This window comes from Pongo pygmaeus, chromosome 5 (genome assembly GCF_028885625.2).
Source record: "Pongo pygmaeus isolate AG05252 chromosome 5, NHGRI_mPonPyg2-v2.0_pri, whole genome shotgun sequence".
NCBI lineage: Eukaryota > Metazoa > Chordata > Mammalia > Primates > Hominidae > Pongo > Pongo pygmaeus.
The window spans coordinates 134,292,037-134,314,339 of NC_072378.2; the positions used below are offsets into that span (position 1 = coordinate 134,292,037).

At 36.1% G+C, this 22,303-nt stretch overlaps 2 protein-coding genes across 3 annotated transcripts in view; one reads left to right on the forward strand and one right to left on the reverse strand.

Annotated features, from left to right (window-relative positions):
• The window catches only part of TBPL1 (TATA-box binding protein like 1), a 37,097-nt gene extending 18,966 nt beyond the window's left edge, over positions 1-18,131 (forward strand). For both annotated transcript variants that reach the window (XM_054490406.2, XM_054490407.2), the window contains exons 2-7: positions 9,045-9,223; positions 11,514-11,596; positions 11,763-11,826; positions 13,308-13,411; positions 13,509-13,603; positions 15,890-18,131. In XM_054490406.2, coding sequence (XP_054346381.1) covers positions 9,089-9,223; positions 11,514-11,596; positions 11,763-11,826; positions 13,308-13,411; positions 13,509-13,603; positions 15,890-15,981 — 573 coding nt within the window. In that variant the 5' untranslated portion in view covers positions 9,045-9,088 and the 3' untranslated portion in view covers positions 15,982-18,131. The remainder of the gene's footprint in view (positions 1-9,044; positions 9,224-11,513; positions 11,597-11,762; positions 11,827-13,307; positions 13,412-13,508; positions 13,604-15,889) is intronic.
• SLC2A12 (solute carrier family 2 member 12) overlaps positions 16,022-22,303 on the reverse strand; it is a 65,618-nt gene continuing 59,336 nt past the window's right edge. Inside the window, exon 5 of the mRNA XM_054490405.2 lies at positions 16,022-20,207. Within this exon, the coding sequence (XP_054346380.2) occupies positions 20,066-20,207 (142 nt within the window). The 3' untranslated portion in view covers positions 16,022-20,065. The remainder of the gene's footprint in view (positions 20,208-22,303) is intronic.

Here is a 22,303-nt window from a genome sequence, read left to right on the forward strand (position 1 = left end):
CCATAACTTATTCCTCCGATCCAATTGTAATTTTAAATCCATTGACCAACCTCCATTCATTCTCATCCTCTTCTCCTCAGTCTCTGTTAATCACTCTTCTACTTTCTGCTTCGATGATAACACCTTTTTTTTTTTTTTTTTTTAAGATTCCACATACGAGTGAGATCATGAGGAATTTGTCTTTCTGTGTCTGGCTTGGTTTATTTAACATGATGTCCTCCAGGTTCACTAATGTCACAAATAACAAGATTTCTTACAGCTGAATAATATTCACATTTTCTTTATCCATTCTTCCACTGTTGGATGCTTAGATTGATTCCATATCTTGGCTATTATAAATAGTGCTGCAGTAAATAGCGAAGTACAGAAATCTCTTCAACATCCTGATTTCATTTTCTTTGGATATATATTCAGCAGTGGGATTGCTGGATCATGTGGTAGTTCTATTTTTAATTTTTTGAGGAACTTCTATACTGTTTTCTATAATGGCTATATGAGTTTACTATCCTACCAACAGTGTGTAAAGTATTCCCTTTTCTTCACATCCTCACCAATACGTAGGTGTTTTTGTTGTTGTTGTTGTTTGTTTTTTTATAATAGCCATTCTACCTGGAGTGAGGTGGTATCTCATTGTGGTTTTGATTTGCATTTTCCTTATGATAAGTGATGTTGAACATTTTTTCATATACCTGTTGGCCATTGGTATGTCTTCTTTTGAGAAATGTCTGTTAAGGTGTTTTGCTAATTTTTTAATCAGATTATTTGTTTCTTTTGCTGAGTTGGTTGAATTTCTTATATATATTCTGGATATTAATCTCTTATCAGATATATAATTTGCACATATTTTCTCCTGTTCCGTGGGTTGGCTTTTCACCCTGTTAATAGTTTCCTGGGCTGTGCAAAAGCTTTTTAGTTGGATGTAATCTCTGTCATCTTGATCTAATAATCGTTAAGAGGTGAAGCAGTAATACAGCATTTTTTGGCCCTAAAATACTGTGATAACTACTATCCAAGTCTGTGCTGTATGTTAGAATAGATTATCCAAATTTGTTTGGTGGCAAGATTCCAGACATCAAGAGTCATCTGAAATTGTATCTCAATGTATTTGTTACTGAGTTCAAACAGTGAAAGATTTTAAAGTTAAATTGCAGACAAGACATTCCCCCAAGTATATGAGTCTACATCTCTAAAAAAAGCCTGTCTACATAACCACTCTATTTTCTCTTCTAACAAAATTAACAGTAATTTCATAATTTCATGTCACTCAAATCTATTCAGATCCACTCAAATCACTCAAATTTCTCTCAAATATCTTTTATACTGATTTGTTAAAACCAGGATACAATCAAGGACCATGTTATACAGACATTTTGTCATTTTAATTAAAAATAAGGGCCTTACATTTGTCAGTGATAAATTTTATTTTCTTGGTAGTGCCTCTTTGGGCTTGTCCAGTAATCAGCAAACTTTTTCTTAAAGGGCCAGAGAGTCAATATTTTAGGCTTGTGGTTCATTTGGTTCTTGTTACAACTATTCAGTTGTGCTGCGTAGTCATTATGGAAATACACGGGCATGGCTATGTTCCAATAAAACTTTTGCAAAACAGGGCAAAACAGGCACTGGCCCATTGGCTGTAGTGTGCTGACCCTTGCCTAACCTATTATGATCTTGGTGTGTGTTTGTTTGTTTTTTTCCCCTCATCTGTAACTGTTCTCAAGTTTTGCATCAATTCATTAAATAATACAATTAATATTCAACTATTGGTGAATCCATCTGTCAGTAATAGCCACCATTTAATGAACACATACTGTATGCTATATACTTGGCATGGATAATAATATTTAATCCTTAAAAGCACCCTGTGAGGTGCAGGTGATATTATCACCGATTTATAGATGAGAAAATGAGGATTTAGAGAGCGGTTAGGTAAGTGGCCCAGTGTCACATAGCTAAATGGAAACACTAGGTCAGAGCCCCCTTTTATAAGGCTTATTTTATACTATCAAACAGATATGAAAGAACATCGTTCTAGAAGGCAACTGTTAGCTTTTCTTCATCTTGATTCTAGGCATGTGTTGAGAAACTGTCAAGTAACGTGTTGGGATTGGGACACAAAATGTCTTTCCTAATCTACTATTTGGGGAGCTTTATAAAGGACGTGAGGTTACTTTGTATGGCGTGTCTTTCTTTTAGAAAAGAGCTATCTCTAGGAGACCATGTGGGTTCCTATTGTGTTTGCAAATTGGTCTATTGTCAGTCCTCCCCTGCTTCTGCCATTTCTCAGATGATAGATGGTAATTTTATGGTTAGAACCTTGAGGCCCATTCCTCTGTATCCTCAGCTTCAACTTGAGTATACTTTAAGTAGCTAGATTCTTCTTTTCTATATTCTCAGGTTTATTTATTCTCTTGGCTTTCAATTAGATTTTAGATTTATTTTTGCTTCGTTTTTATGACAGGGTTTATTGTGGCCTTTCAGTTTAAATATCTTTCCTGGTGTGGAAAATTTTAAATGCAGTAGTCTTTGATGCAATTTGTCGTAAAAGCCAGAAGGTGGCGATGTTTTCCAGTTAAGGTTTCAATTCATCGTAGTTGCTGGAGTAATGTTTTTGAATACCACTAGAAAGAGGACCAAAAATACAGATGATGTGTTCTTGTACACAAAATCTTTGAGTGGGGAAGAATGTGCTTTAACTTCTATGATGCATTTTAATAGAAAGCTAGAAATATGCCACTTCCTGAAGGGCTACAGTTTTGAAGTTTGCTTTTTTTATGAGAAGATATTTGACAAATCACACTAAGCCATTTCCTTGAGAAACAGGACAAAACACCTGATCAAACTATGTCTTAATATTAGGCCTTGGGCAGTGGGCAAATAATTGGTATTTGTATTTAAATCAGAATGGGAACAACTATTTTTCTTATATTAAACCTAACATATATATATTTGTTTTTTTATTTTAAAACATCCAGACTTTACTAAAAAAAAGAAAAAGTCACCCTGCTGTGCCAATTCTCTGAATAGAACAGTTGTTAACATTTTGGCAGATATAACTATGTAAGTGCATATGTAGATACATAAGCCAAAATGAACTCATAATTAGACATATAATTTTTTCTACTCTGGCAAACATTATGGACCTCTGTCTACATCTCTACATCTGTCTAGCTTTATAATTTATAAACTCCATTAGTAGTCTATTATATAAGACTGTACCATGCTTTATTTAACTAGTTCCTTTCCATTGGATGTGCAGGTTGTTTCTGTTATAAATAAAATTGCAATATATCATCTTATTATACTTTGGTCAGTTCAGTTATTTCTTTTCTGAGATGGAGTCTTGCTCTGTCACCCAGGTTGGAGTGCAGTGGCGCGATCTCAGCTCACTGCAACCTCCGCCTCCTGGGTTCAAGCAATTCTCCTTCCTCAGCCTCCTGAGTAGCTGGGATTACAGGCGTGCACCACCACGCCCGGCTGATTTTTGTATTTTTAGACGGGGTTTCACCATGTTGGTCAGGCTGGTCTCAAACTCCTGACCTCGTGATCCACTCACCTCGGTCTCCCAAAGTGCCGGGATTATAGGCGTGAGCCACCGTGCCCAGACGAGTTCAGTTATTTCTTATTGTTACTGGTTGACTATAGTTCCACATATATTTACATTTTAAATTATCTGAATACACACAGCCAGAGTATCTCCTATAGAAAGTTTTTGTACCAGACTGTAAGAGAACACTGATTTACTCACACTTTCAACATCATTTGATATTTGCCAATATAAGTAAGTGTCATCTTATTCTTTTAAGTTAGCATTTCCTCAATTACTAGTAAATGCAAAGAACTGCTAAATAAATGATTAGTCTAAGAAAAAATGTATTTTAATATCATTAGAATTAAGGGATAATGAAAACACATATCCAACTTCAGTCACACCTAAGACACTGGGTTATAATTGTCTTAAATGTTTATACAAGAAAAGACAGTTAAAAACTAAAGTATTAAGTATTCAACTTAAATACTTTCATTTAAGAAATTAGAAAAAGAATATATTAAATCTGTGGAAGGAAGGAAACAATGGACATGGGCAAAAAATTCACTAGAGAGGATCAGCTACTGATAGTTTGTTCTGGGAAGAAACCAAAGTGGAAAAGCAAGATTGACGAGAGCAATAAAAAGCAGGAATAAATGATACTACAATGAAAAAAGGGTAGGTAGGCTACAACAGAGACTTTAAAAGATTGTTAAGACAACCATGAAGAATTGTATGCCCAGTAAATTTTAAAATTTAAAAGAAATGGAGAATTTAATTTAGCAAAATAGACTTGAAGAAAACAGACATGAATTATTTTAAAACTCTTAAAGAAATTGAATTTAAAAGTTTAAATTCAATCTAACTTAAAAATTAGAGATTGTCTTTAAAAATTTATCAAACAAGAAACAGTTCCAGATAATCTTCAGGTAACGTCTTCTAACCTGTCTTCCAGAGAATTAAAAAAGAAAAAAGAAATAAGCCACCTTAAATTGTCTAATGAGTCTAGTATAATCTTGATGCTCAAACCAGATAAGGACAATACAAGAAAGGAAGAGTATAGGCTAATTCTACCCAATAACTAAATGAAGTATTAGCAAACCAGATTCATCAATAATCTTTTAAAAATCAAGAATTAATTGGATTTAGGAACATAACACTGTGTATGTATAACAAGTTTAAGAGAAATATATGAGAATAATAAGACCACAGTTAAAAGTAGAGGCTTTCTCTGGAGGGAAAGGTGAGGAGGGTGTGATTTGGAAGAACAGCATGGGGAGGCATCAGTTGTATTGTAGTGTTTATTTTTTAAGCTGAATGATAGGTACATAGATGGTCATTGTGTTCTTTTTGCCTTTTTGTATATCTTAAATATATGGTAGTGCCATGATTAGCAGGCTTAATAGCCTTGTGAGTTTAAATGTCACTTTCAAATGCTGTATTTTTGGTGGAGTTGCTTAAACACATTCCCCTTGGAATCTATACAACCAGTTAAAAAACATGTATAAACCACCATGAAATATAATGAGGTATACTGTATATGCATTTTCATGAATGTTGTGTCAAAGGGCTTGTAGGAAAAAAAGACTGTTAACTCTTTTGCATTCAGTGAAAATAGGTGGCTTTGGAAATAGTTTCAGCCTTGCTAACAGTTTTTTTTTCATGCTTAGAATTAAAAGAAATAATTTGGAATTCTAGGTAGATGAGAAATTTAATATAGTTAGAAGTTTGAAATGTTGGACTTCATAGCATTCATACACCAAATAATTGAACATTTACAATATTTCAGATACGATGTTGAGCCATGGGAATATATAGACCTAAAACAGTCTTTCACCTCAAGAAGCTTAGAATTTAGTAGGGGAAATAGGTGATTCTGATGTTTAAGTGTGGGTACCATCATAGTCATAAACAATTTGGAATATTTATTCCCTTCTGGGAATTAATTTCCATCTTTCCTTTAGCTGTTTTATTGTTTTTCTTGTTTTAATTTAAACAAAGTGGTAAGTCTGTGTTTTCAAGAACAACCTAAGCCTTTGAACTACTAATATTTAGTTAGACCTGTTTAACCCATTGATAAATTATGTCACTACACTTAAAAATACAAGGGACATGTTAGGCAATCAGATGCTTTGTAGAAACTGAGCCATTTGTCGGCCTGGTGCGGTGGCCCACGCCTGTAATCCCAGCACTTTGGGAGGCCGAGGCAGTGGCTCACAAAGTCAAGAGTTCAAGAGCAACCTGGCCAAGATGGTGAAACCCTGTCTCTACTAAAAATAGAAAAATTAGCTGGGCATGGTGGTGGGTGCCTGAGGCTGAGGCAGAAAATTGCTTGAACCCAGGAGGCAGAGGTTGCAGTGAGCCAAGATCGCGTCACAGCCCTCCAGCCTGGGCAAGAGAGAGAGACTTGGTCTCAAAAAAAAAAAAAAAAAAAAGACATTGAGATTTGTCTGTTTCATTGGACTGTCATTCTAATTATCGTATTGAAAAGGGATATAATATGTTTAGCTTTAGAAAGTAAATCTTTGTTAATATCCAGTTCTGTGCTCTCGTTCTACAAGACAGATGAACTGATTGCAAGTGGGCCTTTTATCATGCTTCGAAAAATGTGGTCTTTTATGTAGGTTGCCTCTTTTAAAAAAGTATTGACTTTTTATATTGCATCTTTAATTGAAAACTTCTTATTAAAGCGATCTTTTCTGAGCCTGCTTTTCAGGTTACTCATAATATAAAATATGAATACTTAGTAACTTATGATGAACTATTCCCATGACCTTATTTTTAAAATTTAAGTTGCTGAAATGCTGAAAAATCACCAGTTTTGAATTTCAAGGCTGCTTTTTTGCATTCACACAGATTTGCTTTACCCTTTTTTTTCTTGACTTAGTTTTACTTATATTGTCCTTAGTGTTGTCCCCTCAGGCAGAACTCAAAATAGTAAATTCAGAGTAGAGTAGAACTCAAAGTAGTAAATCTGAGTCAATTTGTTTTCTCCTGTTTGATATAAAAACAGGTAAAATAGTAAATTTGATAGTTCATTCGAATGAAGTTTCTTCTTCAGTAGTTGCCTCATGGTAGCTTATCCTCAAGGGATGTGCAACAGTTATGATTAGGTTTGGCTGTATATCACAGAAATCCAACATGAGGGAAACTGATTTTTCTCTGATACTCATGAGGTCTTAGAATTAAGAAGAACAGGGATAATAAGGAGATTCACAGCGTCAGGGGCCCAGGCTGCTTCTATCTTGTTGTTCTACCATCCTCAACCTCATTGTCTCGTGGTGCAAAATTGGCTACTTGAGCTCTAGCTCTCGTATCCAACCTCTAGACAGCAAGAATGAAAAAGGGCAGAAAGGCAAAGGAGCCCTTGCTGGCTTAGTTGGTTGCTCTAAGTAGACTTCCCAGAAGATACATAACCACTTTATTTTATGTCTCATTGACCAGAACATATTCAGGTGGCCAGTTGGCTATACCAGTTGTTGCCAGGGAGGCTGACATCTATAGTATTTTATTTCTGCCACATTGTACCCAGCTAAACATCTGAGCTCTGATCATTATGAAGGCAGGGTGGAATGGATGTTGGGGTAAGCAGCCAGGAGCCTAGCAGAAAACCTGCTGCTGTCCAGATAGCTCAGTAACTGGGCTCTAATGTAATCATGAGAAGTAGTGCTAAGAAATCCTCTGCCTGTTGATTTGAACTTATTTCATCAATAATTACTGTCATTTACTGTTACAATATCCTAGATATATATGCTAAGTACTTTTCATACATTATATAATTTTCACAACACTGCTCTGTGATAGGCATGATCTATTCTATGTTACATATGAGAACACTGAGACACAGGTTACATAACTTGCCCAAGTTCTGATAGCTATTAAGTGGTGAGTCAGACGTTGCACGTGCTTAAGACCAGTGGTAATAAACTGGCCCTGTGCCTCTGCTTTTTAATCCATCAGTTCCTATTGTCACCCCTGCCTCACTCCTCATACATAAAAATTATTTGAGGTAGCTCAAACATGCACAAATAACAGAAAAACAAAAAGATACACAGATTGAAGGGAATATGGGAATATAAGGGTGAAAAAATATAATGAAGTTGAGGTACAATTGATACACAGAATTGAATGCCATATGGTCTTACAGAGGTGTCAGAAGTCTTGGTCTGGTTTGCCACTGTGTTCTATCAGAAACTGAAAGGCAGAGAAACAAGACCTTCTTTATTTAGACTCTTGGCCCCTTCACTGTTTTAGTTATATAATAATTTGAATCCTTATTATAAAGCGTACTAGTTTTTTACATTGTGGCTGCAAGGAATTTTAAAGACAACTATAGTATGTTTTTACCATTTTCTGATCTTTTTGTGAGTTAAGTCAAATTGCCATTGTTTGTTTTTTGAAGTGTGAAAACGCAAAGAGAGAATTTTTTAGCTGGGTCATGGGTCACGTACTTAGTAAAAACTGGGGCTTGTTTGTTTGTATAAATCATAGGTGTGTCGGCAAATACATGTTGGAAGATTCTGATCTTGATAAAAATGGTATTATGCAAATTATTTGATAGAGCTCCTCCTATACACCCAAGTTTGCAAACTCCTTGAGGACAAAAGACTTTGCCTTAATCATTTTTTTGCCTCCATTATCTTCAGTATATAGGTGTTCAGAAAGAAAATAATGAATGAATGGTTAGTAATGAGAAAAGTCTGTTAGTAAATGTTATTCATATTTTTGCTGCTTTAAACTTAAGTCAGTTACTCTGCTTGAAATAGAAGTATGTCATATGTTTTATAGTACCAGCAAGTTGCATGAGAAGGGTTATATGCCACTAATGGTTAGACATTGGGACCAGAGTCCAACCCTTGAACGTGGTGCATTTGGGGATTTGTCATTACTGTAGTACACCTGGAACGTAGTGTTTGTAGAGGTGAATAGCAGGAGATAAGTCTGGCAAGCTCCTGGCAAGTAAAAGTTACTTTTTAGTTTAAGGAATGAAAGTTAGGCCTAGATTTTGAAATATATTAGATGTCATGTTAGCTTTTTTAAAAATGACATTTTTAGTGGGGAAAAGAAAGGACATGATTTGGTTTGTTTGTTTGTTTTGACAGAGTCTCACTCTGTCTCACAGACTGGAATGCAGTGGTACGATCTTGGCTCACTGCAACCTCCGCCTCCCGGGTTCAAGTGATTCTCCCACCTCAGCCTCCCTAGTAGCTGGGATTACAGACATGCACCATCATGCCCGGCTAATTTTTGTATTTTTAGTAGAGACCAGGTTTCACTATGTTGGCCAGTCTGGTTTCGAACTCCTGACCTCAGATGATCCAACCACCTTGGCCTCCCAAAGTGCTGGGATTACAGACGTGAGCCACTGTGCCTGGCCAGGGACATGATTTGATTCTAGTAACATTTGAAAAATAAATAATATAGATTCATTTTTTGCATTTCAATTTCAAAATTGTTTGTGAAAAGTGAATTAACAGAACATTTAAGTTTAGTGACTTTATTTTGTTTTATTTCTCAGGATGTGATCTTCATGGTGGAAAGCTAAATTTTAAAACCACCCCAATGGATGCAGACAGTGATGTTGCATTGGACATTCTAATTACAAATGTAGTCTGTGTTTTTAGAACAAGATGTCATTTAAACTTAAGGAAGATTGCTTTGGAAGGAGCAAATGTAATTTATAAACGTGATGTTGGAGTAAGTATCTGAGTTTTCGTATTTGTACTACATAGCCTAATTTTATAGTTCGATGACTGATACTAAAATGTATTCATTCTACAGATAGTTTATGAGCACCTTACCATGTGCTGGTTGTCCTGGATACAGAAGTGAGCCCTGTAAAAGCAATCCCTCCTCTCATGGAGGTGCAAGCTTTTGTACATAGAGTGCCGGTACCTGAATCAGCAAAGAACTCATTGGTTACAGAGACATTTTATTGTTCTGTCAATTTATTTTAACTGAAGAAAGGGACCTTTATATTCACACATGTACCTATTCAAATATAATTATATTTGAATGATGCCTTAATATATAATTTTTATAATATTTTAATTGTCATATTCTTTAACAAAGGTAGATGGTTTTCTTTCATAACAAACTGCTGAAAATAATATGATTTATATCTTAACCTGGACATCTTAAATTTTAGTTTTCGTTAAACCTGTAATATTTTAAAGCCTGAATATTAATAAGTAATAATAAAACCTTAGTGTTTTGAGATTAACATTATAAAAGACATTGGATGTCATTATAAACCAAAGATTGATGAGATGAATATGTATTTTATACATTTGTTATGAAAATTAACAATAAGAATGTATCTCAAGGCTCTATTTAGCTTTAAAAATTAGATGCCAGGATACCTATGTAAATTGCCATTAAATCTTTTTTTTTTTTTTTTTGTGAGACGGAGTCTCACTCTTTCGCCAGGCTGGAGTGCAATGCAGTGGCACGATCACAGCTCACTGCAACCTCTGCCTCCCAGGTTCAAGCAAATCTCCTGTCTCAGCCTCCTGAGTAGCTGGGATTACAGGTGCACACCACCACACTCAGCTAATTTTTGTATTTTTAGTAGAAACGGGGTTTCACCGTGTTGGCCAGGATGGTCTCAATCTCTTGACCTCGTGATCTACCCACCTCAGCCTTCCAAAGTGCTGGGATTATAGGCATGAGCCACCGTGCCTGGCCGCCATTAATTCTTAGTACTAGAAACTAAGTAAAGATGAATTAAATTCAACTAAAAATTTCATTGACTCACAAAGATTTTCAAGTTTGTCAGCAATCCCATCTTTCCTTTAGAAAAGTAATAAATATGTTTGCTCAAAAGTTTAGAGAGGAATATGCCTAACACTGCTTTGGTACTTCAGCATGACATATGGAAAGGAAGTAGTTTTTTTAAGGCAGGTTAATTGAAAAATCTGAGTTGATAGACAAGCTGGTGGTGGTGAGAGACAATTAAATGTAGGATAAACTCAGCCAAGTGTTTCTCAGTCACTTGTATATGAAATTTTATAATGTATTTTAGTTCAAATTTTATCTTGATCTTTGGTAAATTTTGAGTCTGCCCAGATTTAATAGCTTTCTAGTTTGATAATATGGCATATGACAGAGAATGAAGAACACAAAATGTAACAAAAATTTTAAGCAGAAACATCTGATTCATTTATATGTTAGTCAATGAGCATTTATGTCTTTCTTACATAGAATGAGCATCTAACAAATATTTCCATTAATGAAAAGTTGGAATGAAAATTTGAATTTGCATATTTTCTTGGAGCTTAGTCCTTGACCTATTTATACAAACTCTGTAGTTATTTCATTGTAACCCATAGCTTTAAATGAATTTCTAATTACATCTCCAGCTCCAACATTTCTCCTTTATTCAAGATGCCGATGTTGAACTTGAGAATGTAATAAGCATCTCAACTCTAGGATGCAATATAAAGTAGTGATGGGTACCATGAAGCAGCAGAAAGCAGAATTAGGAATTAGAAAGCGATGAAGGGATGGGTGTTTCAGGGAAATGATTAGGGAAGGCCTCTCTTCAGGAGCTGACATCTGGTAAGAGACCTGAATGAAGTGAGAATATTGAGGGGATAATATTCCAAATGAAAGCAACAGCTACTGCAAAGCTTATGAGGCATGAACAGATTTGGTGTGTGTGAGGAACCATGCAAGTTCCAGTTATGTGACTGGGGCGGAATGAGAGTTGAATTGTTTATATACTTGGAGTACATTGATTTCAAGTATATAGAGTGAGAGATTTCTACACACCTTGTATTTTTAATTAATCAAATGTCTTTTTGGATTAATATGTTCTTTGTGTTCAGTATTGTACTTGATTTCAGAATGGTTGATTTGGAGAGCAGTTATTACAGTCTTGGATAAGCTTGGAGAGTAGTATTTGGACATTAATATGACTATATAGAACAGAACCTTATGTGAAAAATAATGCTTATGAGGTAATCAGATTTTTTTCCCCCCTTAGAAAGTATTAATGAAGCTTAGAAAACCCAGAATTACAGCTACAATTTGGTCCTCAGGAAAAATTATTTGCACTGGAGCAACAAGGTAAATGCTACTTGGGTTTTTTATTTTTATTTTTTACTTTTTCCCTCGTGGAAAGGACATTTTCCTAGACTTAACAGCAAAATCATATGTAAAGTTTGTTATGTTCCTCAGTATAAAATTTATTTCCTATGTAACTGATAATCTTTTTCTTTCCTTAAAACCGTAGTGAAGAAGAAGCTAAATTTGGTGCCAGACGCTTAGCCCGCAGTCTGCAGAAACTAGGTTTTCAGGTAACGTTTTCAAACAGTATCTAAACTACAAATATTCAAGGATTTATTTTTATAGAATTGTAATAGACTCAAGAAATCACTATGCGTACTATTCTTATGATTAAACTTTTTCTAGGTTTTTTAATACTGCCCTTCAGTGTGAAAATTAGCAGCAAAATTTGGCTATGTGGATATTTGTAAAGGATCCTAGCTTTTTCCCTAACTCCTTTCCCATAAAGAGACTTGTTTCCTCACAAGTTAATTGCCTTTTCAACTCTTTTAAGTGTTTTCACCTCTGACGTACACAAACAAAATGGTTTTTGTTCATCTCAAGAATGCCAGGTCAGAATGGTGAATAGAGAATGGCAGAGGCCGTTGACATGGACACACCAGCTGGCAGGCTCTCACACTTGTAACGTGACTGTCACTGGCATGTCAGCCTCATCACTATAACTTGATAGAGGTATACCTTTGAATAAAACGATTACATATTATGGACTTGCTAGGTCACTTGCAAATGATGAATAAATGAAAGATAAAGATGAGAATGGTCCCTGAAGATGAGGGCAAGGCTGTTTGGGATTGAGACAAGTTTGTAGAAGTGGGGATAGGAAGTTACCTTTCCCTCTGATGACTCAGTCTCTCTGAAGTAGAGGGTGATAGGAAGAGACTGAACGGCTGATGGGGAGTGGGGGTTGGTGCTTGAGGAGGGTGGCGGTAGAGAGAGTCTTGAGTTGTACTGTGATTTGAGAGTGCTGCCACTGCAGTTTCCTGGCTTTGCGCAACTGCTGTGTGCAAGGCTGAGTTGAAGGATAGTTCGCTCACCCAAAATTGTGGTTTTAGGAGGAATATTTGAAAAGATAATGAGATGAAACGTTGAAGATGTTGGTAGGAGTGGCCAAAGTTATTAATGTTAACAGCATTATTTTCAGCCTTGGAACTTCTTTTCTTAGTGTAACATTAGAAGTGTTGAGAGAAATCCCAATTAGTTAGAAACAACTTTATCACTCTATCCCCAGAAAGAAAATGAACATCTAGCTAATCTCACAGAAATGTCATTTTGCCTTATTGCATATGAGAAAAACATCTGACTTTTGGAGCCCAGTGTATACTCTGTATTTACTGACTTTAAAGTGACATCTTTTCCATTTTTACTCTAGCAGGATGACCTGGACTTAAACTTTTTCCCTCACTATTCTGTCTCCTTTCTCAGTAGTTTTAAATATTTCACTTAAAGTACTAAAAAATTAAACGTATGATTAGAAAGACCCATACTGTTTTGATCATGCAGATACCTCAGGTTTTAATTTTTTTAATGGAGTTTTTGAGCTTTTTAAAAAACTGAATTAAAGCTTTCCATGCTACACAACTTACAGTACTAAACATACACTTAAAATGTTTCTGTTTTATCTTGTTTCCTCTTGTTTTTAAGGATTGCCATGATGAGCAGATTTTTTGTTTGTTTCAAAATAAATTCATTGAGTTTTACTTCTCTCCTAAAGGTAATATTTACAGATTTTAAGGTTGTTAACGTTCTGGCAGTGTGTAACATGCCATTTGAAATCCGTTTGCCAGAATTCACAAAGAACAATAGACCTCATGCCAGGTAAGTCTTTGAAGCAATTTATCTTGAGAAATTACCAAATTTGAAATTACTAGTCAGGGTATAAATATTTATATTAATTGTGGCTTATTTTGTGTAGTTACGAACCTGAACTTCATCCTGCTGTGTGCTATCGGATAAAATCTCTAAGAGCTACATTACAGATTTTTTCGACAGGAAGTATCACAGTAACAGGTATTCTATGATATCAAAACCAAACTTGTCAATTATGGATTGAATGATACAAGATGCTCATACCAAGATAGAAATAATGTGTGATTTGTTCCTTTCAGTCACTTCTGCCCTTTAAGAGGAACGGGTCTCCCGACTTTTAACACTAGATGCATTTTACCTACTTTTGTACTATTTATAAATGTTACACATACTATTTTGTGTCTTTTTTCACTCAGCATTATCTTAGTGAGTTTCATCTATATTATACTCTATGTAGTTGTATGTAGATCATTCATTCATATTGGGCATTTGAGTAGTTTCCAGTGTGGAGCTTTAAAAATATTCTGGTGGGCCAGGTGCATTGGTTCATGCCTGTAAGCCCAGCACTTTGGAAGGCTGAGGCGGGCTTCTCACAAGGTCAAGAGATCAAGACCATCCTGGCCAACATGGTGAAACCCCGTCTCTACTAAAAATACAAAACATTAGCTGGGCGTGGTGGTGAACGCCTGTAGTCCCAGCTACTCGGGAGGCTAAGGCAAGAGAATCATTTGAACTCGGGAGGCGGAGGTTGCAGTGAGCCGAGATCACACCACTGCACTCCAGACTGGCAACAGAGTGAGACTGTCTCAAAAAAATATATATATATATCTATATATATATATTCTGGTATATGTATCCATAGTATGATTTTTTTTTGTAAATTCATGATATCTTACATTTAAAATTCTCATGAGAAACTCATTTTATAAATTTCACAGAGGTTTTACATAAGCAAAATATTAAATATCATTGGTACCTGTTTGTTATGTTTGTCTTGCTATATCTTTTGAATCTTTATTTGGAGAAAGGGTGGTTTCAGAAAACTAAGCATTCATGTCAAAGGGTAGCATTAGCATGCTGTGTGACATTTTAATGGTACTATGATTATAAATTGTACAGAGTCATTGCTTGGGAGTCAGGCCCAACCTTAGGCAAAAAAGAATTAAAGAAAATGTCTTTAATGTCCTTGAGCTTTGTTTTTTCTTTCTTCAATCCGTAGAGGAAAATAATTTAGTCTCTCAACAAATAAACTTTAGTTTTGACTCATCCCATGGGTTTTTCCATCTTCCTTGGGGACTTTCAAAACGTATTCCCAAGATCCCACCTGCATCTTAAATATGGGATGATAGGAGACGAGTCTGTTTGTTCCCTTCTTTCAGCTCTCTGTTTCTACACTTTGGAGCCTGGATGTCTGAGAAGCCCCAAAGCCTATTGATCAATCTCTACTAAGTATATAATAAAACAATGCATATGTAAAACTCTGTATTTACTGAGTTACTAGATATTAAACAAAACAATAACAAACTGAAGATAACTGACGTGGTTAAGCAGTATGCATTATTTACTTAGATCAGGAATATCCTATGAAATGCTACTGAATTGGTTCCCATGAGCAAAGCATAGCAGAGTGGGGGTAAAGTGAGTCAGGAAGGACCTGACCAAGATAGGATGTGGTTAAGACTTTCAGAGAGTTTACAGTGGGTGGATTTGTTAGTTTCCTGGGTCTTTCAAAAGAGGTAAGTGTGTATTGGTGAAGCCATTTTTATTCAACATTTTATGAGAATAGTTTTCATTGTCTTTTTTATGTTTCTTTTTAGCAATTTAAATGAAAGATTACATTTTTATAAAGTTGTTCAAGAATTAGCATAATGCATGGTCACCTCGTAGCCTTGTGCTTTTTTTGTTTTCTATTGACTTGTATAAGCTCTGAGGGTGAAATGACCAGATTGGTAATAAATATGTGGATACCCAGTGGTGGTAAATCTGTGGGGATTTTTAAACCATATATTTTGAAACAGCATTCTGGTTTCCCAACATTTTGGTAGCAGCTTTGTTTCACTCTGCTGTGTTCCTCCATATTCCTGAGCCTCTGTTGTAGCCTAACCAGAAGCCAGCTGATAGTGATTTAAAGGATAGCTGTTATCTAGTCCCATTTGTTACTCCTTCCTTTCATGTATGTATTATATTACAGTGCTTTTTATATTAGTCCATGATAGTTTGTATGCAGTTTTTTTTTCAGTCTGGTGCCCTAAAACAAAGTGAATAACCTCATTTTGTGTTTCATATGTCCTTTAATTGCCCAGAACAAAATCTGTATTATTTTTACTTATTATGGCTATGTGTATAATTGTATGTGTAGTTTTTTTTTTTTAACAGTTAACTTGATATTCTATACCACTTGAATATTTTTAATTCTGGAAAATCAGTTTTTCCTAGTGCTCCCTTTTCCAACTCTTCTCACTCCTTCCTCCATTGTGTTTATTACAGGGCCCAATGTAAAGGCTGTTGCTACTGCTGTGGAACAGATTTACCCATTTGTGTTTGAAAGCAGGAAAGAAATTTTATCATTCACCACTTAATTGGTTAGAATCTCTAACTGAGCACCTTTTAAACCTGCTGCACATTGGACTCAAAAGGAAAACTGGACCAACAGTAATTGAGGAAATAGACTCTTTTATTCATTCACGGCTACAGTGTAAGCTCCAGTCCCTTTGGATTTTATTCCAAACCTTGCTGTAATATAAAAGGAAGTTTACAAGACATGACATTGCTGCTTTTACAAAAGGACATTCTATTTATTTTCGCAGTAATTCTCATGTCCCCATAAGCAGAGCTGTCACAGTGTGCACTACCTTAGATTGTTTTATTGTTGTCATTGTAATTTTTTTCCATTTTGAGCTAATGTGTTTTATTTGTGAATAGTCTTTTACATTTTTGTATGCTGAATATGGGCACCAAAGAACCTGTAAAAGTTATCTTTTTCAATTGAATGTGCACAAATAAAAGTTTGGAAAAGATCTCTCTTCATATCCATTCTATAACTTTTATTCCCCATTTTCTATTTTAACAAAAATTGTATTCATACTTCTTTTTTTTAAAATCTATGCAAGCTTAAGACTTCAGCTAAAGTGTGTTGGCTTCTTTTTGAAGTGTATTTTGTGTGTGTGGGTGTATATATATATATGCGCCACATGTGTATAGTATCTTTTAATGCTCTGTTACCAAATAACAAATAGGAATTTTTTTTCTTGCAGATTAGAAATAAAAACGTGTATATAAACTCTAGGGAACCAGACTAGAAGTTTATAGATAAAGGATAATGTTTTATGTTGCTAATTTAATATGATAGAAAATGTTAAATAACTTGTAAAGGTTAAGAAATTGTAGTTTTAAGAAGAGAAACCTCTTACCCACTAGATGGAAATGAGAAAGAAGCTGTGATGAATGGTGCCTCATTTGGACCTTTGTTTTTCTGGAAAGACTCAACACCTGTAGTTGTAGAGAAGTGATTGAGGTTCTTGACTTTAATCTTGGGTTGGTGCCCAAGCCTACACTAAGAGTCTTGTCAGAAGTTGGTAACATGGAGATGTTTTAACAAGAAGTGCCCATAAGCTGCCTCTGTGCCACAATGTAATTGTCAAATAGCCCCACTTGAATTTGAAAGCCATTTTGTGCGATACTGTCCTTCCCCTTGCTGTATCTTATTTAATGGAGTTAAAGAGTGACTATTCAGTATATGAGATTGCTACTCTTAAAGTTATAATAAATACGCATTTATGAAACAGTGTCTCTGGCTCACCCAGGAGCCCTGATGTGGTAATACAGGATCAAGCTGTAGTTGTGCCCTGTCATTTAGGTTTAGGAGTTTAGTGTAACCAACAGTGATTATACCTAGAAATAAAGCTGAGTGGAGAGTCCAATTAGCTTCTCAGGAGAAACTTAATGGAGACAATATTCCAACACAATGTTCCACAAAAACTCGTATTTCCAAAATGTTTTTAAACCTTTGTGGAAAAATTGCAACATCCTAACCTCCATATATAGTACATTTTCCTTACTGTATTATAAAATCTTGAAAACTTAGCTTAGGCACTGCACTGAACAACACATAGTTTTTATCTTTTTTCTTCTCAATGCCTTCCCTAACCTGCTTCTTATTCCAAAGTGGAAAGCAAAGGCTAACTTACATTTTTCCTTCTTGTGAAATATTTCATTGTGATTTTTAGACTTTTATTTTTCCTTTTTTTTTAAAGTGTTTATTTCCTTTAAGATTCAGTAGGATAGCCAAACTCATAGAGAATAAAATTACATGAAAGAGTTACAAGCTCACTGTTTTAAAGACTTGACATTTTTCATTTAGTTTTAATTAACAGTAATAAGTCACCTCCTGTTTTGCAATGTTCACCAAAAAAAGAAACATAGAATAGGGGGAAAACATGCTTATATAGCCAAGGTACATATCCAGATGATGTAACCTTTTTAGTATTTGCATGACTTGAAAACTGGGCAGATCGATAGCTAATCGAAGTGCTTTATCTGAAGGGAGAGGGTAAAGACAGTGTGACCAGGTTTGTTTTCAGGGCTGCCGAGTGAGCCTCACCTAACAGTCTCCATGGGTAATTCGCTAACCTTAACAAAGATGGGAAGAAGTGAGTGCTCTGATGTCTTCTGCGGGCTCTCCATAAGTACTGTAAATTTTTTTAATAAATAAAAACTGAATATATATGTACAAGTTGTAAGTATTTCCCCCTTTTTATTTTTGAAAATCAAAAAGCTTAATTTGGTGTGGTGCAATGGATATTGGATAAAAATTTGAAGACAAAATTGTTTAGTTACAGACTCAGGATAATAAAAGAAAAATATAAAAGAATGCTCAAGATACTGAAGTCAAGGTCACTAGTAATAAACTGGCTAGGTTGATAAACAATTTCCTGCCCATTTATAATGAAGGGCTAAACAAAAAATACCTGAAGTATATATAGTGTTTGAACTATAAACACGGAAGGAAACATGGGGCAGAACACGCTTCCCTTCTCTTTCCAAAAACAAAAGACAATGCATGTTCTGATTTGCGTATGAAATACACCATGATAGAATTGAGATCTCAAATCTCCTTTCCTTTTAGCTTCCCCCTGCCAATTTTTATACAGATAATACACTGCAGATCCAGGCCTTTTAGTCAGTCTCCTGAGTCTCTGATATAGTTTTACTACTTACATAGGTTTATAGTCTCTCCACATTGTTATAAAGGAATGTAGTAGATCATGTTTCCTTATATGACATTGGGACAGTTTGTTAGGAACCAATAGGAAAATTCCAAGCTAAATAAAAAGGAGCTTTGGCTCTTAGGATTCTCTTTTCTTCAGGTTAATCATATTTTAAAATTCTTTTTCAAGTTAGGTTGTTCGTGCTTTTAAGTTTTTTGTGTGTCTTCCATCACTTACAATATTAGTAATTTAATATGTTATTTGGTTCAAGAATTGATTGTGGATTTTCTGTCATACCCAAATTTTATTAGTAAGACCTCTTACCAAGTCTTTAAAATAAACTGGAGAAGTAGAGAACAGTTCATCATTGTGTGGGTGAAACCCACGTTGCTGGTACAGGTGGCCATCATAGAAAAGAACATGAGGGAATTGTCCTGATGTCTGAATGTCATTTATTGTGTCTTCAGTTATCTGAAGGTCATCATCAATTATAGCCTGTGTACCGTAACCTGAGGTAGTGATATTCCTGAGGAGTGTGAAGAATTGCAGGACACTGTGGATTACTATACATTGTCATGAAAGCCTTACAAGGAGGCAGCTTTTCTAGGCTTGACTTAATAACGTCAACCTAATTGCTTATAGATTTGGATAAATAACCTAATGACCTGACTCCTTTTCTAATGTTTTACTAACAGCTACTTCTAAATAAATATGGTCCCAGGATTTTAAAATTGTCTTTTCTATGCATTTTTTAAAAATGGAAAAAAATGCTCATTTTTCTCAACTATTGCGGAATTATTTTAATATTTCATAATATTAACATGAAATTCATAAGATGATATTTTGCATTAAATTGTAGTTTATAGTTCATAAAATAAGCTCTATAATCTTTATACTTGTTGAATGTAACTAGGAATTACCACTAAAATCCTAGCCAGGACCCTCTCCTAATCTAGATAGAATATATGGGCAGTTGTCTACACTGTTTGTTCTGGTTCTTTTTTGTGTAAGATCCAGTGCAAGTAGTGTCTTGGCAGGCAAAAACTGTACCCTCATGTCCAGACCACTTCTGTGTCTGAATAATAAAGCTGCGACTGGCCTCCGTACATACATAGCTTAAGGCAGAGGTTGATGTCTTCACTAGGACATAGTCTATTCAAAGGCTGCTCTGTGAAGAAGGTAGAAAGTATTAAACCAGCCAGTAACTTTTTTTTTTAACCTGATACCCTGCTTAGAATAAGAAAGAGATCACTTAGGACCTTGTACCTCATCTACCTTTTGAGGTTCCTTTTGGGGAAGAGGGGGATTAAAGGCTGTCTTTATCATTTCAGAGTGTCTCTTTAAAACTAGTTCCATGACACTGAAAAGAAAGCACAGGAGTCGCAACTATGCATTGGTCCAAAGACACCCTCCTAAATGTTCTGGCGCTATCCACGTTCAGAAGGTGTTGAGGCCATTAGGTCTCTGGAGAAAGCTGCCTGGATTGGCCCCTACCACGCAGCTTGTTACACTCCTGGGGTTTTCTTTTTTGAGGCTGTTTTGGCACTAATTCTTCTTGGTGATGACTCATAAAACAAATGTTGTTTTTCACATAGTTCCTGAAAGAGAAAGAGGCACTAATGAAAATGTCATTCTTAGTTTACATGAAAAAAAATGTGTAGGCTATTATTTTTTAAACCACCCTGGGGCTTTAATGTTTTAGCTATGCAAAATAAATACACATTTTTATTAGGAATCCTGCTGCATCATGAAATTCAGTATGCCACAGACTTTGGTCAATCTCATGCAAGGGGTAATGGTGTCTTCTCAGAATACAATCCCAGCAGTCAGCTCTGTGGGGAAGGATTCCAAGGATAGTATTACATACAGAGAACCAGTGGAGGTTTCATCCCAGACCTTATTTTTTTCCATTTCTCAAACTCCAGCAATGTGCCTATGTTTATATCTCTTGTATCTTCCACATTATCCCTCACTCCTGCATTAACAAATTTTTCTACAGTATTCTTCCCATCAGCATAAAAAGATGCTACTGTATTTTACCTTTACTAAAAATGAAGAGCTGCCTTTGAACCTCCTTTTTCAAATACCTTTTTCTGTAATTTAACCAGTGATTTGAGTGGCCACAATATGTAGGTAGTATGGGTTGAGTAGATAAAGACTCCTGTTTTTAAGGAGCTTACTTAGATTTTAGAGGGGAGACAAGCTTATAAGTTGAAGTAGTAAAAGTGCAAATGAGGAATAAACAGGGAAGGAGAAAAAAGGATTTAGTTGGGTGGGAGAGGACAGGCTGTATTATACAGGTGGCATCTCTCTAAAGCAGTGATGATCAGAAAATGGAGTGAAGTTAGGGAGGGAACTCCTGCAGAGAATCCCAGAGACCTGAGAAGTTGGGGCAGGGAAACGGTTGGTATCTGGAGGGAAATCTGAGGAAGGTATTTTTTCAGGATGGGAAATACTGCAGCTTTGTGCGTGTGTGCGTGATGATAATCCCATAGGAGGGGGAAGTTGATGCAGTCAGTGTACAAATGGAAGCATTGGCCTTTGCAACAAGGCAGTGTGTGTGGGCATAGATGTAGGTGGAAGATCTTGTGGCAGGAGGACAAGGTGGTCTCAATTTATTTTCTCAGTGAACTAAAAAGCAAAATTAATTAGAGTGAAGAAGTGGGAGGGGGTCCTGGAGGCTTCGGAAAAGTATTGGTGTGAAGTAATCATCTTCGAAAGTAGGAACGTCAACTCACCAGGGAAATGTGTATATTGCAGGGCATTCCTCAAAAGCTACTTGAGATTTATATTCATAAGGTTAAAACAAGGCTGATGAGCATAGTCGTGTGTTTGATTCAGCCAGGTTTAGCTCCTTGAATGCAGGGATAAAATAAAGTAAGAGTTGACTTGGTCAGAGTTAAGGTTTGCCTGAGTGATGGAGGGAGAGAGAGGAGGGTAAAGGTAGAAGGGGAGATGCAAAGAAGTGGCCTTGGTGGTGGGCCATGGAAAGTAGGAAGCAGGGTAAGGAAGGAAGGGAGAGCATGGGCCCCCAGGTTGTGGTGGGGCTGAAGACTTGTTGAAGTACCAGTACTTGAGGAAGTGGGCTGGAGAGATGAGTGGTTAGAGGGTGAGTGGAATGCTTGTGAATGAAGCAGTGATTGGAAATGAGTCTAGGGCATGACCATCCTGCTTTTCTGTTCCCCTTCACAGCAAAATTGATGCAAGGAGTGAACTGTTGCTTCTTGCACTTCACTTCCATTTTGTCCTCCAACCAAATCAGTCGACTTCTGTCCTCTCATTCCACTGAGCCTGTGGTTACATCTGTCTTTGTGCTTGGCCTCTCCAGTCCCACCTTCCTACAACACTTCTGGCTTTCCTCCAGCCTCACTGTTGGCTTCTTTTCAGTCCCTTTTAACACTCTCTTCTTTGCTTGGTCTCTAAGGTTGGCACAAAACTGGGCCTAGTCCCTTCTCTCTCTGTTCTCTGACCAGATAAGCTTATCTGGCTTCAGGACTTAAATACCACTTATAAGCTGATGGCCACCCACATTTGACTCTAACCCCTAGAGTCTCCAAATTTCAGACTTAACATATCCAACTGCCTACTACTAATGTGTCTATTTGATGTCTAATGGACATCTCACAATATCTCCAAATCCGAGCTCTATTCTCTCCTGAGCCCTGAAACCTAGTCCTCTCTCAGGCTTCCCCAT